We start from the raw sequence: 25,344 nt of genomic DNA, 5'->3' as shown, positions 1-25,344 counted from the left end.
AATTGATGATTTTTGTCAAATTATTGATGCTTGTGTTTTACCTTATTGTGAAGTTCGTAAAGCGTATTCGAAGTGTAATGTGTCTGAGCCAATTAGAGCTCAAAGGTGTGATGATAAACCATGGTTTACAAATGAATGTCAGAAAAAGTATGCTGACTATAAAAAGGCATTGACAAATTTTAATAAAGTTAAGTCAGAAGTTAATCATCATATACTTACTGATTAAAAAAACCAGAATACAAAAGATATGAAAATAAATTGAAAAGACAATACAAGAGACATGAAGGGGATATGTTAGATCTGATTCGAAAAAATAATCCGAAACAATTCTTTAAATATTTCTCGAAACAAAAAGCTAACGTGTCGCAGTCTGATTTAAAGGGCCACTACCTTTCCGAAACGGCTTTTAATTTTTAAAATAGGAATGTGAAACGAGATCAATAATTTTGTAGAGTCGCAGAAGTTATTAACTATACGTTTACTAGCACACTTATCACCACCTTCAGAACTGTTTAATTAGAATAAATAAAATGTTAATTTTCATAACGCGGGTCGTTTTATGTTTCCCGCCGTCGTCCTAAATGCCGCGCGGTAGTTGACTATCACTGCGCCAGACGGCAAAACAGCGAAATGAATTTCCACTGTTATCGTACATTAGACAGGAAATCTTGCATATGTTTGGTGTTGTAACCTCATCTTAAGCCATCGATATATATTTTCTTTTGTTATTAATGTTTTTAAGAAACCTATAAATTTTGCTCCGGAAAGGTAGTGGCCCTTTAAAGATTGACGATTTTTATACACACTTCAAAAACTTGAATAATAAGGAGTTTGACAATGCCTTCATTTCGAGTAACGGAGAGCCTATTTTTGAAGAGTTAGACATGCATATATATATATATATATATATGTGTGTGTGTGTGTGTGTGTGTGTGTGTGTGTGTGTGTGTGTGTGTGTGTGTGTGTGTGTGTGTGTGTGTGTGTGTGTGTGTGTGTGTGTGTGTGTGTGATATATATTCCTAGGTATGATCAGGTATATTTTACTTCCATTTGCTTTTACATCTTCATTTTAAAAATGGAGGTGACAATAAAAAACCTAAAGCATAAATGTACGGGGTTTCCGTAATTCAAATCACAATCCAATTAACGGATGTCCTAACCTGATTGACAGTAAGACAATAGCAAATACCCGATATAGTCCACCGAATAGCAAATTGCCCGCGGCCAGATAATTACAGGTGAGTTCGATGAATGGCGTTGTGTACATGTAACCAACATCCTGGTCAAGGTATTACATAACCATCAAACCAAAGGCATGGCTAATTATATATCTATAATATCGGTGATTCTACTCGTATATCGATTAAAAATTGAAAGCGACCGCACGGTCTGAAAAAATAGTTTGTTTTGCTAAATATCTCAATTTTTTTATCTTTTATTATATCAAAAGTAAATTCTTTCTACCACACGTTGAAACGTTTTACGGTACTGAAATAAATGTAACTCGATTTATTCGGTTAGCAACACACAACACAATGTTTGTAATGATCAATCATCGGTGTGTACGTATATCAAGCATCATATCCTTGATGCTTTAATCAAGGATTTCTTAAATTGTTACGTAAAATTTCATTTTCAGTCACAAACTTTGCAATTCACAATGTATCAAAGATACAGACTACAGAAAAATATTATCTAAATAAAGCCTATTCGTTGCTGAACTCCTCGACAAAAAAAAAATATCTGAAACTTTTATTTCTGTGTGGATTTTCTTTCATTATTACACGAAGATACCTGCTATTAGAGCATAAATTAGAGTATTTGAAACATCGAATTACACTCTTTTAGTTATAAATATTCGAGCCAAAGTTATTGTACGGTTAACTTCACTCAAAAGTAATCATTAGAAACAGTTGATCGACTTTTCCTGTGACCGTCGATAAAAGTGATAGCACATCAGTTACAGTACAGCTATAAGCCACGGGACTATTATGACGTCACACGGTTTAGAGCTAGAAAATATGCCTAATCGGGTGGTCAGAAAATTTGACCTCGATATCGACGTGAGAAGGAAGGAGAAACAGTTCTCGCAGACCATTGCAACTTTGGTACACTGTATTCCGAAATGATATGAAACCGTATTGTCGGGGTTGGGGACCACAAAGTTTCAGAAAAGAAACTGTCAGAACAATAACAAAAATATCAAAACTATAACAGAATCTTCCCGCCAAGCGGACAACATGTTATAGCTTTAGCATTGCAGAGATTTATAAATGTCCGGCACGGGATGCGAAATGTTATTGGTTTAAACAATATTTCATTCAATTCAATAAGGATACAGTACAATATTCATGTCTAAAAGGTTGGAAACAGAAACAAGTACATTGTACGATGTACTTATGCTAATCTGCCTCCATATATATATAACTTATAAGCAGTAGGACAGTACTGATTTCTAAGAACTTTCAGTGCTAATTATACAATCTTTGGTAGGAAAAGGGAAGGGTGCAGGGATTGAGTAGAGAAAAATGGTGTTTTTTTTTTCAACCATACAAAACCAGAACTTTGTTGATAAATCGGCCATAGTTTGATCATCGGTATTTTACTAACACAGGTCATGAGTATATACCCAATATATGAAAAGATCAGATTGGTTTTAAGATGGACAGTAGAGTAGTACTGATAGATACATATGTATTTAATCTACTTGAAACGGTTTGATTGACTGATGATTTTTTTTATTTGAACCGTATAAAAATATTTACATTGTACTGATATCATAGTCATGGGGTAGGTTTCTGAAACATACCATTCTTATTTTTATGTAATCATATTAATTTTAAACAACTAAGATTAAAGTTTATTCCATCCTATTATCACAAAAATCCAAGCAAAGTTAAAATGGATGGAATGTTCAGAATTTTCAATAAGAAGCTATTAATTAATATCAGTTCATTTATTAAAAAACTGTCTTTACTCTTATAAAAACGCATGTTACATTGTTCCTTTTTGTCTCTAATACAAAACATGTATAATAATTGCAAACAAATGCCATGTTCTATATTGTATATGTGTATATCTCATGTACTACATTTTGTATGTTTATATCTCTATATGCACGTGCCTGTCATGCACTAAAACTGTATTATAAATTGGACCTCTTGTCACACAGTTACTGTGTCTGAGTGAATAAATAAATCTTGAAATCTTGAAAATCTTGTTTTTTAAGTATCATTGAAATCATGCATATTCACAAGTTTATTCTCTTGTGACTTAGTCTGGTCCTCTGCCTTTGGAGTATCCGCATCAGTTAGACCAGACTACTTGTGGCCAGAGGACGAATCTATAGCAAATTTTCAAGAAAGGTGGCATAAGGTTAGCACTTCAACAAAAACACTTTCTCGCCTCTGTGACATAACGCAATTACACAAGCGTGTATTTCCTATCATTGATTTAGTTTTTGCCAGTTCCCTGCGGTTAACCGAAGGGAAGTTTGAGCCAACCATTATCTGATTGATGTACGTTGGAGCCAACCATTATCTGATTAATGTACGTTGGAGCCAACCATTATCTGATTAATGTACCCATGGACAGTGCTGAAGGGCCTGAAAACTACGGTGAAAGCAGGCGTCATAGAAAACGTTTTATGTGGAATAGAAATAGGAGGCCATACTGCCATCTGACGATATGACGGAATATTCCAGTGGCGACACATGGTAAGAAAGAAGAAGAAACCCACAGGGACCTGACTGGTTAAGACTTGACACTTCCGACAATGATACACCTCATGTCATCCTCGATATTCCAGGGGTTCCGATCACTTACGATCTCTACACCCCTGGACTATCTCATAGTGAAATTGAAGGCAGCTCAGCTGAAAACATTTGACCAATCACAGGCCAGCAAAGATTTCCTTTGAAGACTACAGAGAGAGCGACGCCTAACATCAAAGCCACACAGTCAACCACAGTGTACCGTTATACGGTTCTTTTGATGTACATCAGATGACTAAATTACCTGTTCTATTCTGTTGCCTCCAGTTTTACTATGAGATAGTCCAGGGGTGTAGAGATCGTAAGTGATCGGAACCCCTGGAATATCGAGGATGACCTCATGTATACTGAAAAGTTTCGTTAACGGGATGTCTGTCGTCGTATTGAAGATACGTTATTGTAATTATGAAAGGTGTTTCAGAAAAACAATCTTTTGAACTACACCCCTAAAATTTTCAACATTGACGGGGCGGAACATTATTTATGTAACTAACATTTACCGTCACTGTAAGGAACCAATACATTGAACATTGTGATTTTGGAGGGAGCTGATTCTCCCTTCCACTCCCCATCCCATGTACATTCCCAAATTTATACAAATAAAGAGTTTTACATTATCTGTGCATTTACTTTTTTATACCACGAGAAGCAACAATAAAGCAAGACACACACACTCCTTAGAGTTTAGACTGAATAAATCAACTGTGACTTTCCAATACCGGAAACTATCATACTTCTCTCCCCCCCCCCCTCGATAGTATTTTGATATTATATATAAAGACATATATATAAATAAATATAGCAAGACACATTATATTTACCCGACTCTCTATGTAAAAAATATAAATTATGTAGTTTTAATGTCGTTTACATGAAATTCAAACGTGAATGCTTCTGTCAATTGACATAGGTACCAGGTGTGTAATAATAGCATTAATTTACTGTCATGCATGCACCAGATATGTGTGTAGTCAGAGCTTTCTATTTGAAGCCCGATTATTCTGTATATATACAGATTTGATTTAGTTTTTGTGTTCTCAGAAAAAGCATGGTTTCTGATAATAGTTCGTTCAACTGCCATTCAGACAATCAATCATTTGTTTCTTATAGATAGGTATATAGTCAAATCACTGACCCACCGGTAGTAAGGAAGACCTAGCTAGGGAACTGTTGCTCGAGACGGAAGGATGAAAGATTTCACTCTTCCTTTCAATACTAATAAAACAATTGTTAAATATTTTCCTAACACAACAGCCTCATATTGGATATTACATCACGATCTCAAAAGGAAGACAATGACTATCGATAATATAAACTGTATTTTGAAATGTATGGACTGCAAGAAAGTGGATGCCGCCGTTCTTCATACTTGTTTTAAAGAAATGCCAAAACAACATTGAGGATAATGAATTGAAGTCGAAAACATCATATTAAGTTATATATATATTCATAGAGATATACATGTAAGCTAATCCCAAGAACAGTAATCTGAAGTCTTACAGAGGTATATTTAGGAACCCAGTATCCTAGACAAAAAGAATTATTCATCCTTCTTGGGGTGAAAAGGAGATCTCAACCCTCGGGATAAGATTTCATCATCACCACATCACATTGAAAGGGGTCATACTTATCTTTTCTGTGGATCCAGCTTCAAGACCTTTGAGATTAGTACGTTGTCATTTTCCCATCCATTTGCTCATTAATTTGGTATTACTGGCACAATGATTCTCATTTAAGTCACAGATATCACATCCTCGATAATAAAGGGGTTACAATCACCATCGTTATATCAATCTCTGGAGTATGTCAGTGAAGCTGAAGGCTCGGTGTGTAAAAACAGATGAGAAGGTAAAGATTGGGTCTTTGATGAAATATATCAACTGTTGACTGTACGACTTTGAAGTTGGGCGGCGCTTTGTGTAATCTTCAGAGGTATTCTCTGTGCTTGCCTATGATTGGTCAGTTTTCTCTCTCTCCTGAACTGCCTTCAGTTTTGCTGCGACATATTCCAGGGGTGGGTATAAGGATAATGATTATGGTGATTGTAACCCCATTGTCGTTTACCCAGTTATCAGTCTACACTACATTGTGTTCTGAGGAGCATAAATGGAGTTTAGACACTGTGGTTTCCAGGAACCAACATTTTGCAAAAGATAAATGTGATATCAAACACATCTAACCCTGTAACTTTGCTAACAAAAAGACAAATATTACATTCATCCTTAACCATGTTGATGAATAAATGGACAGACCTAAAATATTTCGGAAGTTTCTATCTTCCAAAATGAGTTAAAGTACATGTTAATAGCACTACTGGTACCTCACACCTCATTGTTGTCCCCCACTTAGTAAATGTACAGATGTATGTAAAGTCATCTGCAACTTCAGTTAACACAAACAAGAAAACCAAGTTGGTAAGAGACATTCAAACAAAATTTATTTAAACTGAGATTTTAAAATCTCTAATCTATGAACTTGACATGTGATATAAAGAACCCAAAGACATATACAATGTATGTGATTCCGTTATATATATGTACCTCTGAAAAAATATATATTAAAAAGGTTTTCTCTGGTTTTGTACAGCACTACCGATTCTACTGGTATGGCCCGATATAAATGTTTATCACAGGGACTTGACACAAATGTTACACCTATGCACTTTTACATTGTTGGTTGATTATATTGATATCCAATTAACAGCCAAGGTCATTTAAGAACAGCCTCCTGTGTAAGCTAGAGGTCGTCATTAAATGAACTTATCCGTTAATATATACATGAACATACATGTATGAATATGGATTAAGGGTTTGAAATGGTTTTCCTGCCAAGGACCTGTGATTTAACAGCACTGGTTTTCCTGAGACACCAACACAATAGCTATATACTCTATATACTTTAAATAATTCTGTAAATGTTGCATTAAAATATAGTCAAACTATGATAACTGACAAACTCAACTTGAAGACCCTGTATAAAATAAAATGTTTTGTTTGACTAGGACAAACTTTAATATTTTGATACTGTATAGTGCTTTAATATTTTTAAATTTCAACAGAACATTTACATTGTTGTTTTTTTAATTCACCAACATACAGAACCCTCTATAAGCATTATAGTTGTGAAATTCAAAATATTTTGCTGGTGTTTTGAATTTGCCAATTTAGGAAAACAGTGAATCCCCTACAAAATTTACCCCCCACTATACAGTACAGTACCTCAAAGTGTTAACAAACTTTGACTATATTTCCTATAATTATGAATCCTGTAAAATCTCTGTTTAAGAACTGGGGACTTGCATGAAAATGTATCTAATTCACAATTCTTTCCATATAAATGTGGACTTACCAGGGGTATTAATATTTACCATATCTGTTCACACATACAGATTAATCATGTGTAACTAATTCAAATAGGAGCACAACCATAGAAGCATCAAATCAGAATATTAAGTCAGCATATATAATAGAGAAATACAGTATGGCAACATCAATTATAAAGTAAGGCTGATTTTTTTTTTACTGATCAAGAAGAACGTTTTGACAAATAGATGTCCTATCCATCAAATTGTTTAACACTTGATGTGAGGATCGGTGAATGTTAGATAGACCATATCAAAGACATGTTTCTCCCGTTGTTTCAATATCATTGTATATTTTCCTAGCAACATTTAAAGTTTCCAATATCTATTTGACCCTGTAATGTACAAATTCCCACAATCATTAAAATCAATATATTTCAGTGTTTTGGCAAATGCTATGCTGCCCAAACATACACCATTTATTTATTCACAGATTTAAATTCTATGGCGACATAAAAACATCCCCTCTTTATAGAAGACAAATACAAATGAACGAACGACAGATAAAAATGACCATCTCGTGTACTGGTATTCTGTTTCCATATACTAGAGTTATCTACTCTTGAGCTTCCTATCAATTGATACCAGTAGGCCATCAGTGAGGGCCAATTTTGTCATTTTTGCTGAAAAAAATATGATGTTCTACTCACAAATGCAAAACACCATGATCAATATCTATTCAACGAACAGATAATTCTGCAATATGGATATGGAGTTGTTCTCAAATCAGGGATGCAAAGGGAGGAAATTTAGTGTTTAAAAAAGGTCATCTTATGATGTTTCAGATCACATAGGGACATGAGTTGCTGTCCATTAATATTGTTCAATCAGAAGAAATCCCATGAACAAAGGAAGAAATTTTGGTCTAGTACACAAATTTTGTTTTTAAATTTAAAGCTTTGTTCAATACAACAGATCCTAGCAAAGTATTGGAAGTATTAACATATATTTTAGTTTTTAAACCAACATAATTCGTAAATGATTGTTCTTAAAGAAAAATACTATGTAATTATCATGATTACTTTCAAAACAAACAAATAACATTACATAAAACCAAAACTTTATGTATCTCAATGCCTCTAACGTAAATTCATTTATGGAAAAATAGATACAATATCTACCAACACTCAACCGCAAACATTCAGAAAATCTACTCCTACATTCAGAAAACTCATTCATAACATAAATGCACCATCACTTGACCAACTTCAGTAAAATCTCTTGATAACACAAAATCAATCGGTTATATTCTCCGACAGCAATAAAACATATTTTTCAGATATAACTTGAAACACTGTTATTTATGCTCCAGACTTAGAGGATACCTTCAAAAACAATATTAATAATCTATGAGATCTTTATTTTCTATTTGTGTTAATATAAAGTAACACTGCAATTCTTGATAAAATTATCCCAAAACATCATCAGTTCAAAACATACTAATCCTAGTCGTACTGAAATACACCTCTACTATTGGACAACACTGAAACTGCTTTATTCTTTCATTTAAATTTCATTTATGAACTACAAGTACATACATTGTAGGGTAATTTAAGGATATTTCAAGTTTCAGAAATCTAAGCTTGAGTACCCTTGAAATACAGTGAACTACAGTATACTAGGCTACTGTGGTAACCTTATATACATGACAGAATATCATCATAACTAGTGTCATTTTTTACACCGAGTATATAACGTGAACTACCATTGTAGTTAATAATGTTTGTTCTCAGAAGACACTTTACTTTATTAAATCAACACACTCTAAAGTGACTAAGAAAAGCGCAGATAATCATAATAGAACTTGGTGAGCTGAAGTCTTTAATGTTCTGCATATAACAGACAGTAAAATAAATTGTTAATTTGATAAATTTTTCCCTCCACTATAGTGAAAGTTACACATCAAAGTTTCAAAACCAATAAATATGATTAACTCATTCATCCCTGAATAGACACATGTGAACTCTTCAAGACTGGATCAGTTCATAATCAACTTTCAGAGATTGTACAACAATCATGATTTTGTAAACCACATAAACTCCCTCATACATTAGGAAAATACTTTCGACCAATTGAATGAAAATAGACAGCAAACAAAGATGGATAACTCTGCAAACAAAATGAAAGATGGTGCATTCTATGTACTACAGCAAAAATCAATGTAATACAAATCAAATTCTAAGATTTTGGTCTCTAGCTATCAATATAAACATTGATTGAAATAACTGCTTGACATTTATCAATAAACATAATCTTTCACTAATAATTTTTGTTATACTGTAATACACAGTCCTGGAAATATATGGATTTTATGAGTTTATTTTATGACATTTATTTTGCTCACATTCAATACCCAAGGTAACTACCAGCAAGGGAAGTAACTCTGTAACAGGCAAGACAGAATAATGGTGGTCTGCAATATTATAGCAGTGAAATATATACGTGTACAGGTTTTCTTTAACGGAACGACTGCAAATTTCTGGCATATGTACCAAAATGCCAAACATAAATAATGAATTAAAAATATTATCTACTAAGGTATCTACTTAGAAGATTTAAAATACTGTAATGCTTTTTTCGGAATATTAAATTTTTTTTACACAAAATTAATCATCTTCTGAAAGGGGCAAATCAAACAAGCATGGCCTCGTGTGTCAATTAAATTGAGATCAGCAATAAAACATCTCAATAATACTGAATTTTCAATAAACTTTGGATGTGATATAAGGTTGCGTGAAACAATCTATAGCGTGAAAACATACATTTAGACGTTAATCTACGTGTTATGTAAGCATATAATATGAATGGCAGATATTAACTAATTTTAAAAATTGAAGGAATTCTGTACAGCTGATTGAGTTGATTAGGCAGGTAGAGATATATGTTGTACATTGGAAGTTATTATATGGCAGTCAGGATATATATGTACCATTGTGGGCAGACTAAACTAATAATATCTGAAACAATAAGCATTTCCCTGGTGTTAATGTATGGAATTATTTTATGTACACACCAACCATGAAAAAACTTGATGGGTGATTTTTAGCACCAAAGTTATCTATGGTATGTGGACAAAAATTTTCCAATTAAATTTTCTGGATTTAAAGTTGCTGATTTGTTATTAAGCCTTGGAGAATGTTGACGAAAAGATGCCAAAAACATTGCAAAGGGACATAATCTATGGAAGGTCTAAGTAATCGTCTCCATTCATTGGGGATTTTGTATAGCAAATATACTAATAGTAAAATATCAAACACACAGAAATACTTGTTTTCTCCATTCGGTAACTTTTCATAAAAACAACTCTGCACCTACTCATCACAAGTATGCCTTAACAGATTAGAATTCTTCAATTTTTCCATTGATCTTGTCCCATAGGTTTTCTCAAAGTACAGTGTATTCGTAAATATCTTAGTTCAAAACGGGTATTGCAATGTTATAACCTCTAAACGTTGAAAATGATATCTCTCAAGATCTAAGTTAGATTCTATAATATCAATTAAATATTATCATTAGTTGATTTTGAGAGCAAATCATGATATAATAAATATTGATTTATATGGAATGAGAGTGTTATATTTGAGATCAGAAATATGGGCAATTTTATTGACTAGTTCTTTCACTGATGGCAAGCTATATTCTACATGGTAGATGATTCCCGTTTGGATATACCAGCATAGAGAATATCATAAAAGATACTTCTGTTATTTATTTCTAATCAACATCTAGGACGGCTTGTCCTACACAGAGATGTCTTGATGCATGTTGGTAAATGTATTGATAAAGATACAGTGGCAGATTATAGAGAACTATATTGGCTTTTTTCTTCTTCAAATTCCCTAAAGGAAGCTTCCACAAGTTTAAAAATTGAGAAAATGGTGAAATTTATTATTTAAAACACTGGCAAAATGTTGTCATATCAATTAATTTTTTTTCAAAGAGACTGACCTGAAATTTAATTACCTGACCACATTTTGCCTAGGAATATGAAATAAATATGAAAGTTTTCAAATTAATGATTTGCCATGCACAGTAAGACCTCAAATTGTTCTTTCTTCTTTCAATATGATTTATTTTAAACTTATAATATGTATTAAAGTTGATTGTTCAAAAGTGAAATGTTAAATAAGCTAGATTTTAATACTTTACTGTAAAAAGCTGATCACATGAGAACATAAATGTGGCAGATACAGAAGGCAGTTTTTTGGGATAAAATGTCAAGTTGAAGTTCATAATATATTTAGTGTACAACTTTTACAACTTAAATACATGAGTAAAACTATTATACACTTGTCTTTGAGATAATAAATAACAATACAAATTTAGAAGTCACAACTAAAAAGAGGAAATATAAGTATCAAAACCATACAACACTAACTTGCCTATGAAAGTATTATGCACTTAAAGATTCATGTATTCGAGATTTCATAGCTTGATCACTATCTTTTGTTCAGAATTTGTCCACAGCTTTTTTCAATAATGTTACATTTTTTAATGAAAACAAAATTACATAGTATATTATTTTCAATCAAACACAAAGAGAATGTTGGTTATTCAAATAAAACTTAAAATTAAGAAATAACTGTCCAGAAAAGGCTTAATACGGTATGATAATCACATGTCCCAACAATACCAAATACGGTATGATAATTACGTGTCCCAACAATACCAATATAGTTATACCTTTATATCGAACTGATAAACATGTAACTCGTTATCAACAAATTAATATTGCATGACGAATAATACATAAACAAGCCACATAAAAATCACCAAGGTAACTTCTAATGATCATTATTACCACCATTTGTAATACAGGATCCTTCAAATTCAATAATCATGAATATATTAAAATCACAACAGTTCAAGGAGACAAGTATCTGTTGAGACAGTAATCTTCATCAGATATCATAGCAGAAGTATTGTACGTATATAAACCGGTACTGAAATCTCAGATTCAAATTTCTGATATAATATCTAGAGCAACAAGCAAAGTTTCATATGCGCCTAATATCCTCATATCTTTTACACCCCAGGACCCTACTTTGTTTTAGTTCTATTAACAGTCAGGGGCAGTAATGGACATGCCCTGTTTTAGAATCTGAAGGAAAGCCAGTCTAATCAAATTCACCAAGTCAGAACCTGGCAACTGCCCCATGTAGGAATCAAACTCAAAACCAACAGGTGGAGAGCTTGTGGTAATACATCGAGACATCTTAACAACTTGACTACCATGATCCCATCATTAGAGCTAAATGGTGATCAACAAATCAAGTAATAACCAAATAAGTCAATACTGAAGTAGAGAACTGAAAGGATATGTTTTTATCCAGTTATAACATTATACACATAAACCAGTCTAAATCAAACGACCATCCATGGGACACAATCAGGTCAAGTTGTAGTAAACTTGCATTATATTATAACTGGCTATTTGTGAAGACGTCTCAAAACCAGGTGGTCTTCATGCAGAGGTGGTCGCTAAGGCTGGTTTTCCCGTGTACTATAACACAAATAAGAAATATCGATAACTTCTTATTCCTAATTTATCAAAAACAGCACTTATTCAATATCTAAGCATATCATCATAAAATTAAAAGATTAAATGTGTTTTTTTGTAATTCCTTCTTGCTTCAACATTGAAAACTATGCTGAAGCATACTGATTTGGCATTCGGGCAGAATGAGGATTTATTGAGGTTATTTTAAAGGCAGAATGTGTAGCACTTGGGTTATACAAACTTTAGACCTTCAAGTTACAAAATCAACAGACATTTGTCAGGGTATCAAGCCTGCTGATACCTGTATTCCCATATACACCAGCCTACATAGGCAGACAAAAACGGCATATTAAATACATTGACTTAGATGTGGAGACAGGGTATTTTACATTAAGCTGGATACAATGAACCAACATTTGGTGTTACGATGAGAAAGTCTACATCATTAATACTTAAATATGAAGCATGGCAGACTCCCACAACAGTAAAATGGTGTGTATAATCATCCAGCAGTGCCGCTTTTCATTGGTTATTCTATGGTACATCAAGGAAAACTCCACATTATCATTCTGTATCCATGGATCTCTACACCAAACAGTACATAAAATCCGCAAAAACTTGCACAAAGTCCAGTTTGTAATTCCGTCCAAGGGCTTAAAAGCGCATGTCCACAACATCAGCAGACATTTTGAAGAACAGCCACGAAGAATTCACGCAACATCGGTCTGGAATAACCGTCAGTAGGGAGCGGTAAGCGCAATTAACTTGCCTTTCAGTGACTTGAGATGTTAGCAAGGTTCATTTGAGGAGAAGCAAAAGTGTTTTACAGTCACTTTGATCTTCACGACATCAATTCTACCCAGCGAGTAACACCTCTGTTCACTAGCTCTCTGTTCACAAATAATACCTGAAACAATAATCATTGGTGTAAAACGGTATACAATTTCTAAATTCTGTTGTGTTTCCAAATAAAATCAAGCTTAGATTGGACATAGTTCAACAGATACTTCAATCACAGGCGTTTGGCTCTAAAGACATTTTTCTCCCTCTAAGTAATACTGTATCAAGGTCTATAACTCGGCCTGCCATATAACAATACCCAATTTCAGAAAAGGTATGATTTTTAACAAACTGTATCAGATGTGACAATGGGAATATTCTCTATCGACAGCCAGATAATTTATCTTTAATTTGGTATAAGATACAATATTCATCATATCTTATAAATGTCACTAGGTAATCAGAAAACAGACAGGTTTCAACTGGTCGGACACTATGGTGTCGACCTTGACACAGTATTACATATACATAGAGAGAAAAATGTCTTTAAAGCCAAGTGCCTATGCTTCAATTTTCTATACCCAAGTGATTATTTAAGAATTACCGGTTTTTCATGAAAAGTTGGCCTGGAAAATAACTTGCAAGCTAACATAGTCATACAATTATTCCAGCTACAACAAACCTTTTCTCCTGCGATTTGATAAATATGGATATAAGGAGTTCCATCTTCACTACGACCAACAATCTGTGCCTGGAGTAGCTTCCCTTGTGTGAGCTCTTCAAGTGTGGCTGCGGCCTCTGAACTGAAGTATTCCTCATCTACACCAACAAAACACATTATCACACACAACTTGGAGTGAATTGGCCATCTCTACATCAAACATTTGTCTAATGTGTCACCTCTGGTCACCCAACCCTTTTTCTTGACCTTCAGGACGCCCTGAATCTACATATTGTAATGTCAAAGGGTAAAAGAGAAGCAAATATGTGCAAAATTCATGGTAAATGATGATGTCACTCACTGGTGATAAAATTGTAATATATTCATTCTAAAGGCAGTTATTTTTCATTCTTAAGGCATTTATTTTCTTTATCTCTCATGATGTAATAGAATTTGGAAGAATTGGTTGACAACATACCTTGGATAGGGGTAATGTTTGCCATGTAACATTCAACAGCTTGGAAGGGCAAGGTCATAAAGTCACTCCTACAACATAACATGTTTGTTCAATTAACATAGAATCACTGTGGTCTTACAGTTAAAACATAAGAGTGACAAAGTCATGAGTCTTTGAGACTAAGTATGCTTTATCACATCTGTCAATGTTTTCATTTCAACAACAATTGTGGCATATAAAAATTATCCAAATAACAGTTTTACTTAACATATTCATGTATTCACACAAAATTTTATTTCCTCGCTACAAAGATCTTAAAATTATGCCCATCTTGCTTTGTTTTTACCTGCTGTAGAGACTCTAAATACTGAAGAAGATTGCTAAAGACAAGCAATTCCTTCAAAAGACAGTTATCTGCCCTGCTGGTAGGTATTGATCATTTCCTATTTTTCACAGAAAGTGTTGTAAAAGGCCACTGATGCATCAATCAACACCTGTACACAAGAGCAGATAACTATGCAAAGTTGGAATATATCTAATGTAAATATATCCTGACGTTCACCTGATCTGTCTGAGAGTACAGCCTGGAACACGAGAGAATCCTCCGTAATCGACATATTTTATATCACATTCATCTGTATCATCATACACAGCCGTGATCTGGGCTCTGTACCAGCCATTTAACATCGGGGCAGAACATATCACTCCAACTGGAACAGACAGACAGGCAATTTTTGTTTGGTGATTCAATGAAATAAATACATATAAAAGTGTTTTCATGGTCATTGTGAACTTTGGAATGTTTTGGTAGTATGTGTATTTCAAGAGCAAAACAAATAACTGTTGAAAATGTAAAATCATAACAGTTAAACTGAAAGGTTCAACTAGTACCCTGAACATATCAAATGTTCAATTCCAATGGAATGAATAAATGAGCTCACTGTCTTTACTCTTTGATGAGTTGACAATCATGTATGAAATTTGATAGAAGGACGATTCTCTGGAACTACTGTAATACGGGGGTTTCAAGAGCCCAAAATGACGCAAGTAAAGTACAATTTACCGTCCATTAGTCTCACCTTCCGGTGATCATTATGTCGTGATGATGTCATTATCACCGGACAGTGGGACCAATCGACAGTAAAATGTACTTTTATCGAATCTTTTTGGGATCTCGAAACCCCGTATTTGCTTAAGTCACACACACAAGAGTTGCTTTTTACCTATCAAATTGTTAACAGTGATCAGACTGATTGTTTTGAAAATGTGAGAAAAGAGGTGGCTCTGTATGTGTTAGTACTCACCCTCAAGTGGCCGTGGGAGTTTGAGGTACGATGCCATCCTGCGTATAACATGCTATCATAAACTGGTTTAGTCGCTCCAAGGAGGGGAAAGATGGATGTGTGTGTTGTTGAACAAACACATGGCCTGCGTCGACAATACTGGACACCACCACGTCGATGGAAACACCCTCGGGCAGGTTGAGCTGAAAGGAGACGCACACCTGTTTTCTTTTCAGTATAAAATGTCAAAAATGCAATAAAATCCCTTTAAGTCCACAGCACATCTCCTTCAGACCTTCACCGCCCCTCGTAGCTCAGTGATACAGATTTCATAACTAACTTCAAGTGGATATGAAAACTGTTGTACTCGATGATGGTATAAGTAAAGTTAGAAACTATTTTTTTCTTCTTCTTGCATATATTCACTTATTGGCAGTCGTTTGCTAATGGATATATTTTACATGTGACATTCCAGACAAACCCAAGAGACAAGTTCGAAGAATTTTTTGAAATAAGCTCTGCTATGCAATATGACTGAAAATTTGTTTTATATCAACATATGTGTAACAGGTATATTTATTTACATATTTATTTATACATTTACAAAGTTTTTCATCATTGTTTTCAAACCAAGATTAAAATAGATAGATTATATTAACCATCATCTCGTATCATTATCATATCCACAATAGAATCAGTTTTGAAGGCTGTAACCATTAAGTTGCTTTTGGTGCAAGTGAAGATTTGATTGAAGTTAGTAAAGAAAGAAGGTAATTATGTGAAGTGAGAGTGGTTTGACCTCATGCTAAATAAGTTTTAAAAGGCCAAAGGGTAAAAATATCTGTTTCCAGTCAGAGTTCCAAAATCACATGATGGATTGTTGTAAGAATATAAAAAATGATTTAAATTTTTTAATTTTGGGAACAAATATTTTCGTATTAGCACTTTGATTTTTTTCTTAAATTTGTTTTGATTTGCCAAATTCTTGTAATTTTTGTTTTGTTTTTATTTTAAAAAATCATAACATCTGAATTAAATTTTATTTTCTTTCTTTTTTTTTCGTTGAGCATATATACTTAAAATTTAATAATTATTATACATATAATTAAGATATTGGCAAAAAAAATCAATTTTGAGAAAAACTTCATTCAGACATGAAATATTTTTTATTTTATTGAAAATTTAAAGAAAGAGTGAAACTGAAAGCAAGAAATATGCGAGTATTTCATGAGCATGACATGCAAAGTGAAAAGTTGGTGTAAAATTTAAACTTTAATCATACCATCATATTTCCTGCATGCAGTTTCAGCAATAAGGATATTGAACACTAGGTTCAGATTTCTCGACAATGCAATAAGGAATTAATCCTACTATGTTATATCAAACTAAACTATTACTACGGTTATATGATGTTAATTACTGAACATATGATCATGTCTCTGTCTTAATGATTAACAAAATAAACCTAGATTTGGCAAACGTCCCAGTCTCCAATAAAGAATTTGGTAGGGATTCAAGAGCAACATAAATATACATTCTTATTCTATAACACGACTTTATATCAATATGCCGTTCCAGTGAACAAGTTCATGTTAGTGCTTAAGAATGCATTTTACTGGGATTCATAGAGATCCTGACCAATATATTTCGACTTTGTATATTACAGACTTAGCTCCCTTTCGCGTAGGTATCTATTGTAACATCATTATTTTGCGAGCGCAGTTCAAGTCGTTTTCTCCGAAAAGTATGATGTTACGCTCACAAACACATGACGACACAATCAATACCTACCTGCCAGGACAGATAACTCTATAATATGCAAATACAGAATAGACAACAGGAAGAATTCTATGTTAAAGATGCTCCACCGCCGACAGAGCATAAATGATACTCATCATTTGAACAATAATTGGTATGTAATTGTGTATTTGTATGTCTAATTAGCACAAAAAAACTATATAAAATAATATGTTTTGCTTTTGGTGCATACACAATCAGTACTTCATTCAATATAGGATATAGTGCCAGGGAATTTTTTCAGGATGCAATTAATGATTTTTTTATATTTTAAACTTGATGTAAAATTGGAAGCTCAAACTTTTCAATGGTGGTAATGGTGTAGAGTAAGTAACTTTTGTAACTGAAGAAAAATACTAAATCGTCTGCTGCTGTTTTTAATAGTGAAAAAATACCATTTGTCAGCGGTGGAGCATCTTTAAGGAACTTATCATTAAGTTGTTATTATTTTTACTGGAAATCCCTTAGATTAAGCCTATAATGCATACGGACTACATGTTACATGTAAATTACAGTATAATACAAGCAAATAATATACATAAACTACAGGTGCTTTACTGTGCCTGATAATCTACCTAATTTTCTACTGGTTATTGACCCAGTTGTAACACAGGGACTATCACATAATATTTAAATGTAAGTTGGAGATTCTACTCTATACATTCACATGGTGTCTACTACTAGTAAGTTTCTATAAAGCTAAGCATGCAATTCTAGTTCTACAAATCCAGACTTAAACAGAAATATTGCATTGATAACATAGATGCTGATAAAATAAATTTCTGTTTATACCCAATATTTGTCACTAATAGAAGAAACTACTTTATTACAGTAAGTCTTCATGGAGGATAACAAGAAAATAGAAGAAAGGGTGAACAATATATATTAAAGATAAACATTATATATTATATATGTATATTTCTGGATGATATATTCTAGACAGGTACTTTTAGCTAACACTATTGCAAGCGAATAGCTAAAGCTAGTAAAACTAACAACTTTATCAAAGTTAGATCAAAGTACAATCAACAGCCTATATTTCGATCTACAAAATGCACATGCTTAGGTGTCTGGATTTTCAAAGTAACAGTGCCATGCAGAACAGGAAAGGCAGTGCAGTAGAAGTCTAAGCCAGGAAAGTGTAGAGAACATTCTATGGACTAACAAGGAAACAAAGCCTTGCCTTGATTGACATTTTATCAACTGATAAAAGGGGACAACAAATTAAATCAAATTCAAGATTTTTTATTAAATGACAAAAAGGGGACAACAAATTAAATCAAACTCAGGAATTTTAATTATGACAAAAGGGGCAATAAATTAAATCAAATTCAGGAATGTAAGAATATTTTATGTTTGTGTCTTTCCTTGTAAATCTAATTTTTGATATTAAAAGTAAACATCATTTAATATGAGATTTGTATTTTGATAAAATATAGTTTAACATTCTCTTTACTTCTATCACTATTAATACAAAAGCCTCAAAGGGATATATAATAGGAAAACTTTTTTTTTGTCAAATACTAATTGAATAATAACAAAGAATTTTGTTTTGATGTTAAATCTATGAAAGCCAACAAAACTTTATTGTAGTTATTGGAAAGTGTCATTTTATTTTTTATCTGTCCTTTCACAATTTGTTTTTAACCAAATGGAAATAACTAATGATCTGGTATTTTAGGAACACCTGCCACTTTCTTTCTGAACTAAGGTCAACATCTGGATGGAAACTAAACTTAACAGGCTTGCAGTAAAAAAGCATTGATAGGTACCTGCATTATGTCCGGCATCAGCATGGGTTTGCCGTTTGTGCTGGGCTCCGATTCATTCTCTACTTCTGATCCAATAGCTGTCATATCTACCTCTGGAAACTTTCTGCCAATGATTTTCAGTGCTTCATCTATCTGCTTTTGTGTACCTGAAATAAACCGCTTCTTTGTCTAAATCATTAATTACAAAATATGGTAAGTAACTTCGTTAAATTTCATTCTAGTATTTGACACCTTTTCACAAATGTACATCATACACAAGTTTAAACATAAAGAGGTGTTCATTCTAACCATTCACACGGTTCAAATGCTATCATGTAGAAAACTTACTGTGATAAATTGAGTCTGGAATGTGATCAGAAACAAATGTTCTTGATTAAGTTGAAGTAAAACAAATTTTCTTCCATGTTTTGAGAGGCATACATGGCAAGAAACTTATTTTGAAAACCACTTGCCCGAATTTAAGATTTCAGTCAAATTCAACCCAAAACAGGGTAATTAACATTGAAATTGGGCAAGTTTACACCAATTTTCACTTGTCCGGGACCATATTTTACTGGTCTTGGGCAATCGGACCTGGGATATTTCTTGCCCTGGCATATTGTCAAGTCTGCTATAAAGGACACCTGTGTATAAAGGACTGATTCATCAACCTCATTTTGTGTAATTTGCTATATAATTGATGTGTGTATAAATTTAAAGGACACCTGCCTTTATTGAGGTGTAATTTGTTATATAATTAACCTCTGTATAAAGGACACTTGCCTTTATAAGACATTTTTGCTTGGTCCCTTTATTGTCCTTTATAGACAGGTTTGTCTGTACCTAAAGTAAAAATGTCTGCAAGACATACAAAATAATGTATATATACCCTCACCTTTCTTATCAAAACAAGAAGATATGAGACAAAAGCAGAACAAGGAGATGAGGATAATGCCCCCTCCCATCATGAAAGTACAACTAAATATACAGAGGATTCCGCTTATTTGAATAAGTCATTTTCCAGAAGAAAATATGCAAATAACCATAGTATTTGAATAGACGGAGATGACATTTTGGACCTTCGTTTGACCTCACACATATGTACAGAGGATTCTGCTTATTTGAATAAGTCATTTTCCAGAAGAAAATATGCAAATAACCGTAGTATTTGAATAGACGGAGATGACATTTTGGACCTTCGTTTGACCTCACACATATGTATGTGAACAGGCAAATAGATATCGTTTCGTTTACTTGATAAATACGTAAATTATCAGGGCATCCAGTAGGATCAAAATCTGAAGAGTCAGTGACCCTTGGCTGTAAAATCCTGAGGGTCAAATCAAATTCCTGAGGGTCAAAATATTAAACTTAAGGGTCAATTATTAATCGCGTTAAAATTCAGTTATATTTAAATATTAAATTTTATAACCAATAACATTGATAATGGTTAAAAAAGTTAATATGACTTATTATGTTTCTATAGAATAAGTAAAAAAAAAAAAAATGATAATAATTATTATATAAAATATTGATTAACTTCAGTATTCATGTAAATATTTTAAATTTTTAATTATATTTGATTATCTAAATTCTGGAATATTTAAAGGACATTTTTGAGCTTCTGATCATAAATATATTATTTAATCAACAACATCATTTTATAAAAAAAAAAAAGATTTTTTACAAAAAAAAAAGTCTGTTTTATAAATCATAGTTACAACTGCTATTTTTTGTTTGAAATCAAATGTTATTAATTCAACTGTATTTCTAAAACGATCTTTTAACAATAAAGAAATTGTTTTTATTTATTTTGTGTTGCGTTTCCACGTCAAACCACTTTTCATATTTGCCGCCAAAAACAAATTAGAAACTGTAACAGGAACGATTTACGCTTCTCACACTCCAACACTGATGCTTTGTGGGTAATGTACATGTAGGGTTATTGAGGTTAACAACAAAATGGCTACTGCAGCATGCATCAAACATCTACGATCTCATCTCTGTTGTATACCTGCTTACAAGTTATATAACATTAATGTATTGCAATTGGAATCTAATATAGCTTTGATTAAAATGTGATTGCTGATAAGAATGTGCAGTTTTAGCGGATTGGAGGCGGGTAGGTACTCAGTACAGGTGTGACTTCTTTACCTGTGCTCCAATTAGCAAATTACGATCGGACTATGTCACAGTTGAGTGAATCTTTTAATTGGCTTGGGGTATTCTACCAATTAGTGTCACTGACCCTTGCTAATATACACTTTATTGGTGGCTGGGCATCACATAATACACACATACACAACTCTGATGGGCAGTGGTAGTAAAAATGTGAAGCGTCAGATTGACGCACGGCATGCAAAGATCGTGCGTCAAAATAAATTTTGCTGCGTCAATGACGCGAGGTCTCGGGTTAATGGATGCCCTGAATTATTTACACTTAAAACGAACAACAAGTAATTATTTTCGAAGTTGTTAATCGATTTTAATTGTTTAATAACAAAAAATATTCCAATATAAGATTCTTGTTAACGTTAGATCGACACGTGAATATTTGAGAAACAGCTAAACGATCAATTGCAATAACTAAACAGGATTGAATTGTGTCTACAATTCTGAACCTAAATAATAAACAAATATACATACATTTGCCTGGCAAAATGAACTTACGATCGTGAATAAACTTCAAAGTGCCGATCAACTAGTAGTGTTGTTTTTTACACATGTGTATGAATTCGAAAATGGCGGCAGGTGAAGCCATGCGTTCACTGGACCTAAATGTGTTTTGAGAATTCTCCCTGTATTGTTGATCTATAGGGCGAATAGCTTGTTAACATTTCAGAAATTAATGCATATTCATGTAGCAATAAAACAACGTAGCAAGTATCTTTTGTATCCTACATACTGTACGAAACTTGCGGTAGTCATTGCACGCCGACTTTGCATGCTTTTATGTCTCGTTCAACGAGACGCTTGATACGCACATGTCTGTCGTAGTCAACAAGACTCTGGTTGAACGAGACTACTCATGAGTGGCGATTGTTGTAAGGAAGCATGGTTTCTCCAACCGATCGTGAACTAAGGTACATTATGTTAATAAATAAACATATTTGAAAGTGCAAAGTGCTTTTAGATGTTTGAGTTAGTGATTATACTAAAGTTGTGATCAACCGCTGCTGATGTAAATCGTAACAGCGTTGAATACCTTTGCAGATTCGTGCATAAAACAACAAGCCATACGATAACGTTAATCTGTCACCATGATGATTTCTAGTAAAAGCGAAGTATCTTGAAACATATATCGGCGAATTTTGCTAAAAATATTTTGCAAAATTGAAAACTATTCAATTTTATTTTTAGAATTTCCCAAATATTTTATTCAAATAACCGGAGGTCATGTAGAAGTCTATGCAAATACACGGAGTTGAAAAACAAAGATAAAGAAGGAAAAAATCGGGACTGCAGAATTTTATGCAAATAACCGAAATATTCAAATAACCGTTATTCGATTATGTGAAGTCCTTTGTACTCTCATGAGCCTATCATTCTGACCTATCAGTTACTTCCCAGTGTGTGGAGTCATGTAAGGGAAGAAAGTACCCTGATAGATCTAATTTAGTCTACTGGATGACTTTAATATTCAGTAGAACCAAATCTACAATAATTTTAATACAGGATTTTACAACCAAATTATGTTTTCGCTAAGTAATTTCAAGACAGTGAATTTGACAAACCTTCAACGAGACAGACTTGGAAATCTGGTGTATATGGATGGTTACTGAGAGAGATGTTTGCTCCAGATCTTTCCTTTAGGTGCTGGATGTTTTTTCCATGTTTACCAATCAAGCGTCCACAAAACACTGTAGGAAATTTAAACTCATACGACTCTTTTTTGGAACCGTTTGACTTGTTGGGGCCGTCTACAATACTGGAGGCTCGACTGCTGCTGTTGCTTGAAATCTACAAAATAATTCTTAATCTGAAGTAACAAATATACAAAACACAAATGGATGACAAAAGAGTATCGGCATAACACTCCTATAATCACCAATGAATTTCAATCAATTAAGAAAATTAAAATCAAGGTTTGCATTAATTTAAACTACTACTCAAAAATAGTAAAACAAATATTTCTTTACATCGGAGTCGGGAGTGAAATTAAAGGACTTTTGTCAAAAGCCACCCCTTCCCAAACTTTTGAGATCCTAATACTTTACCTGCTTTGACAATCTACTTACACTATCACAGTTTGATGTGTTGGAGTCTGACCCATGCACACTAGTTTCACTTTCACTTTTAGATGGTGTTTGACCCACAGAGTCTGGCGAGTTGATAGAAATTGAGTTATCTCCCTTACACAGTTCAATGTCTATCTGTTTGTCCATATTATCACAACTCTCCACCTCAGAAGACCAACTATTTGTCATCTGGTTATCATGGTTACTGTTTGTATGATTCTCAAAGCAGTCTGATTCTGATACTTTACTGTTTTTTAATGAATCCTTTAGGTTTTTTCCAATGTCATTGATTTTTTTACCATTTAGATGGTGTTTTTTGTCAAGTGAAACACTCTTTTCTGTAGACAAAGGCACAGAACATTCAATCTTCACGCTTTGTTCATTTTCACAGGATGTCATGTCTAGTTTTGTTGATTCTAGCAGTGGTTCAGCTAAAGTTGAGGTAGACAGAGACACATCATGTGTGGAATCACTTGCTTTATCACAGGTCTTGTCCATGATACTGTCTCCTAAATCTGATGTAATGAAAGCCTCATTCATGGCAGTAGTTTCATGTGGGTTGTCACTTCCAGCTATCCGAGTAGAGCTATACTCTGATGTTAGATTTCCGGTGCTGTCTCCCATGCAGTTTATGTCGTACTCTGAAGTATCTGAAGTCTTGATATCTGAATGTGTCTCTGGAGCAGTAGAAGATGACATGACCTCCTCTTGTATTATCTGATCCTCCAAGCAGACTTGTTGAAAGTCTGAATTCCTGGAGTCAGTACAACTATTGTCTAACTTACAACTCTCTGTTTGTAACACTGTCTCCATCGACATGCTGTCTTCCACAGCTTCCTGTCCAGCAGCTGGAGACTCTGTGCTTTGGTGAACAACATCAGGCAGGTTGTTTTTAGAACCAACATTATTTTGAGGTCTCACTGTTTCTTCACTTTTCTTTTTTGATTCAGAAGGAGGTTTCTCCTTTGGTGATCTCTTCCACAGGAACAGCCATAGTAAGCCGAAGAATGAAACTGAGCATCCAACAATCACCTTTAAATTTGCCATATTTCATCTATTTTCACCACTCACTCTTCTGTAACAGAAAATTTGACCAAATTTAATTTAATAAGATATACCTATATTACCAAATGATAATTTTTTGTTGCAATAAAATTTACATCATCCCGTTGTTACACACTACTGAAAAGCCAGTTGTTTCCATAAGGAATGATTTTTTTTTGTAATTCAAACCTTAGTCACAAAATGTTGACCTGTAATATATTAAGAATCAGTTGAATTATATATACACTTCAAGCCAAATCGCAAAATTTTGCTACATGTAAGTTTCTTATTTTTCATCCAAATTGTGAAAAAATAATGACTTTTGGTTTCATATAATTATTACCATTGCTCCATCGACTTACCATGAATATTTAATAAATTTAATATACCTTCGAAATGATATCAAAACTTCAAACCACGAAAGAAAGAACACAAACATGTTTTGAAAGACTCAGTAAGTTTGGTATTTTAAAATTCTTCAATATCTATAAAACATTTTTGCTCTAAATTAGGATTAATTTTAAATCACATTTTACATTCTTTTGTTGTGAGTCTTGATTAAATGACCCTGTGCAAAAGATGTTTTCAATATATTTTGTAAAACTCTATTGCAATAGTGGTTGTACTCATTTCACTGTTCCTGCTGCTATCATGCCAATTGAGCAGTTTTCCAAAGGCACATTGCTCGTTTGACCATTT

The 25,344-nt window shown here is 33.4% G+C and overlaps 1 protein-coding gene across 1 annotated transcript; it reads right to left on the bottom strand.

The window, feature by feature from the left end:
* Positions 1-7,238: 7,238 nt before the first annotated feature.
* Positions 7,239-24,697, bottom strand: LOC138323289 (A-kinase anchor protein 1, mitochondrial-like). Its single transcript, XM_069267785.1, is given in 9 exon segments — positions 7,239-13,541; positions 14,097-14,233; positions 14,554-14,621; positions 15,095-15,242; positions 15,837-15,855; positions 15,857-16,018; positions 19,385-19,530; positions 23,098-23,323; positions 23,602-24,697. Coding segments are annotated over 9 exon segments (2,019 nt in total). The 5' UTR covers positions 24,649-24,697; the 3' UTR covers positions 7,239-13,475.
* Positions 24,698-25,344: the final 647 nt, after the last annotated feature.

The sequence above is a fragment of the Argopecten irradians genome, chromosome 1 (genome assembly GCF_041381155.1).
Source record: "Argopecten irradians isolate NY chromosome 1, Ai_NY, whole genome shotgun sequence".
Classification (NCBI taxonomy): domain Eukaryota; kingdom Metazoa; phylum Mollusca; class Bivalvia; order Pectinida; family Pectinidae; genus Argopecten; species Argopecten irradians.
This window is presented reverse-complemented; position numbering and strand designations above follow the sequence as displayed.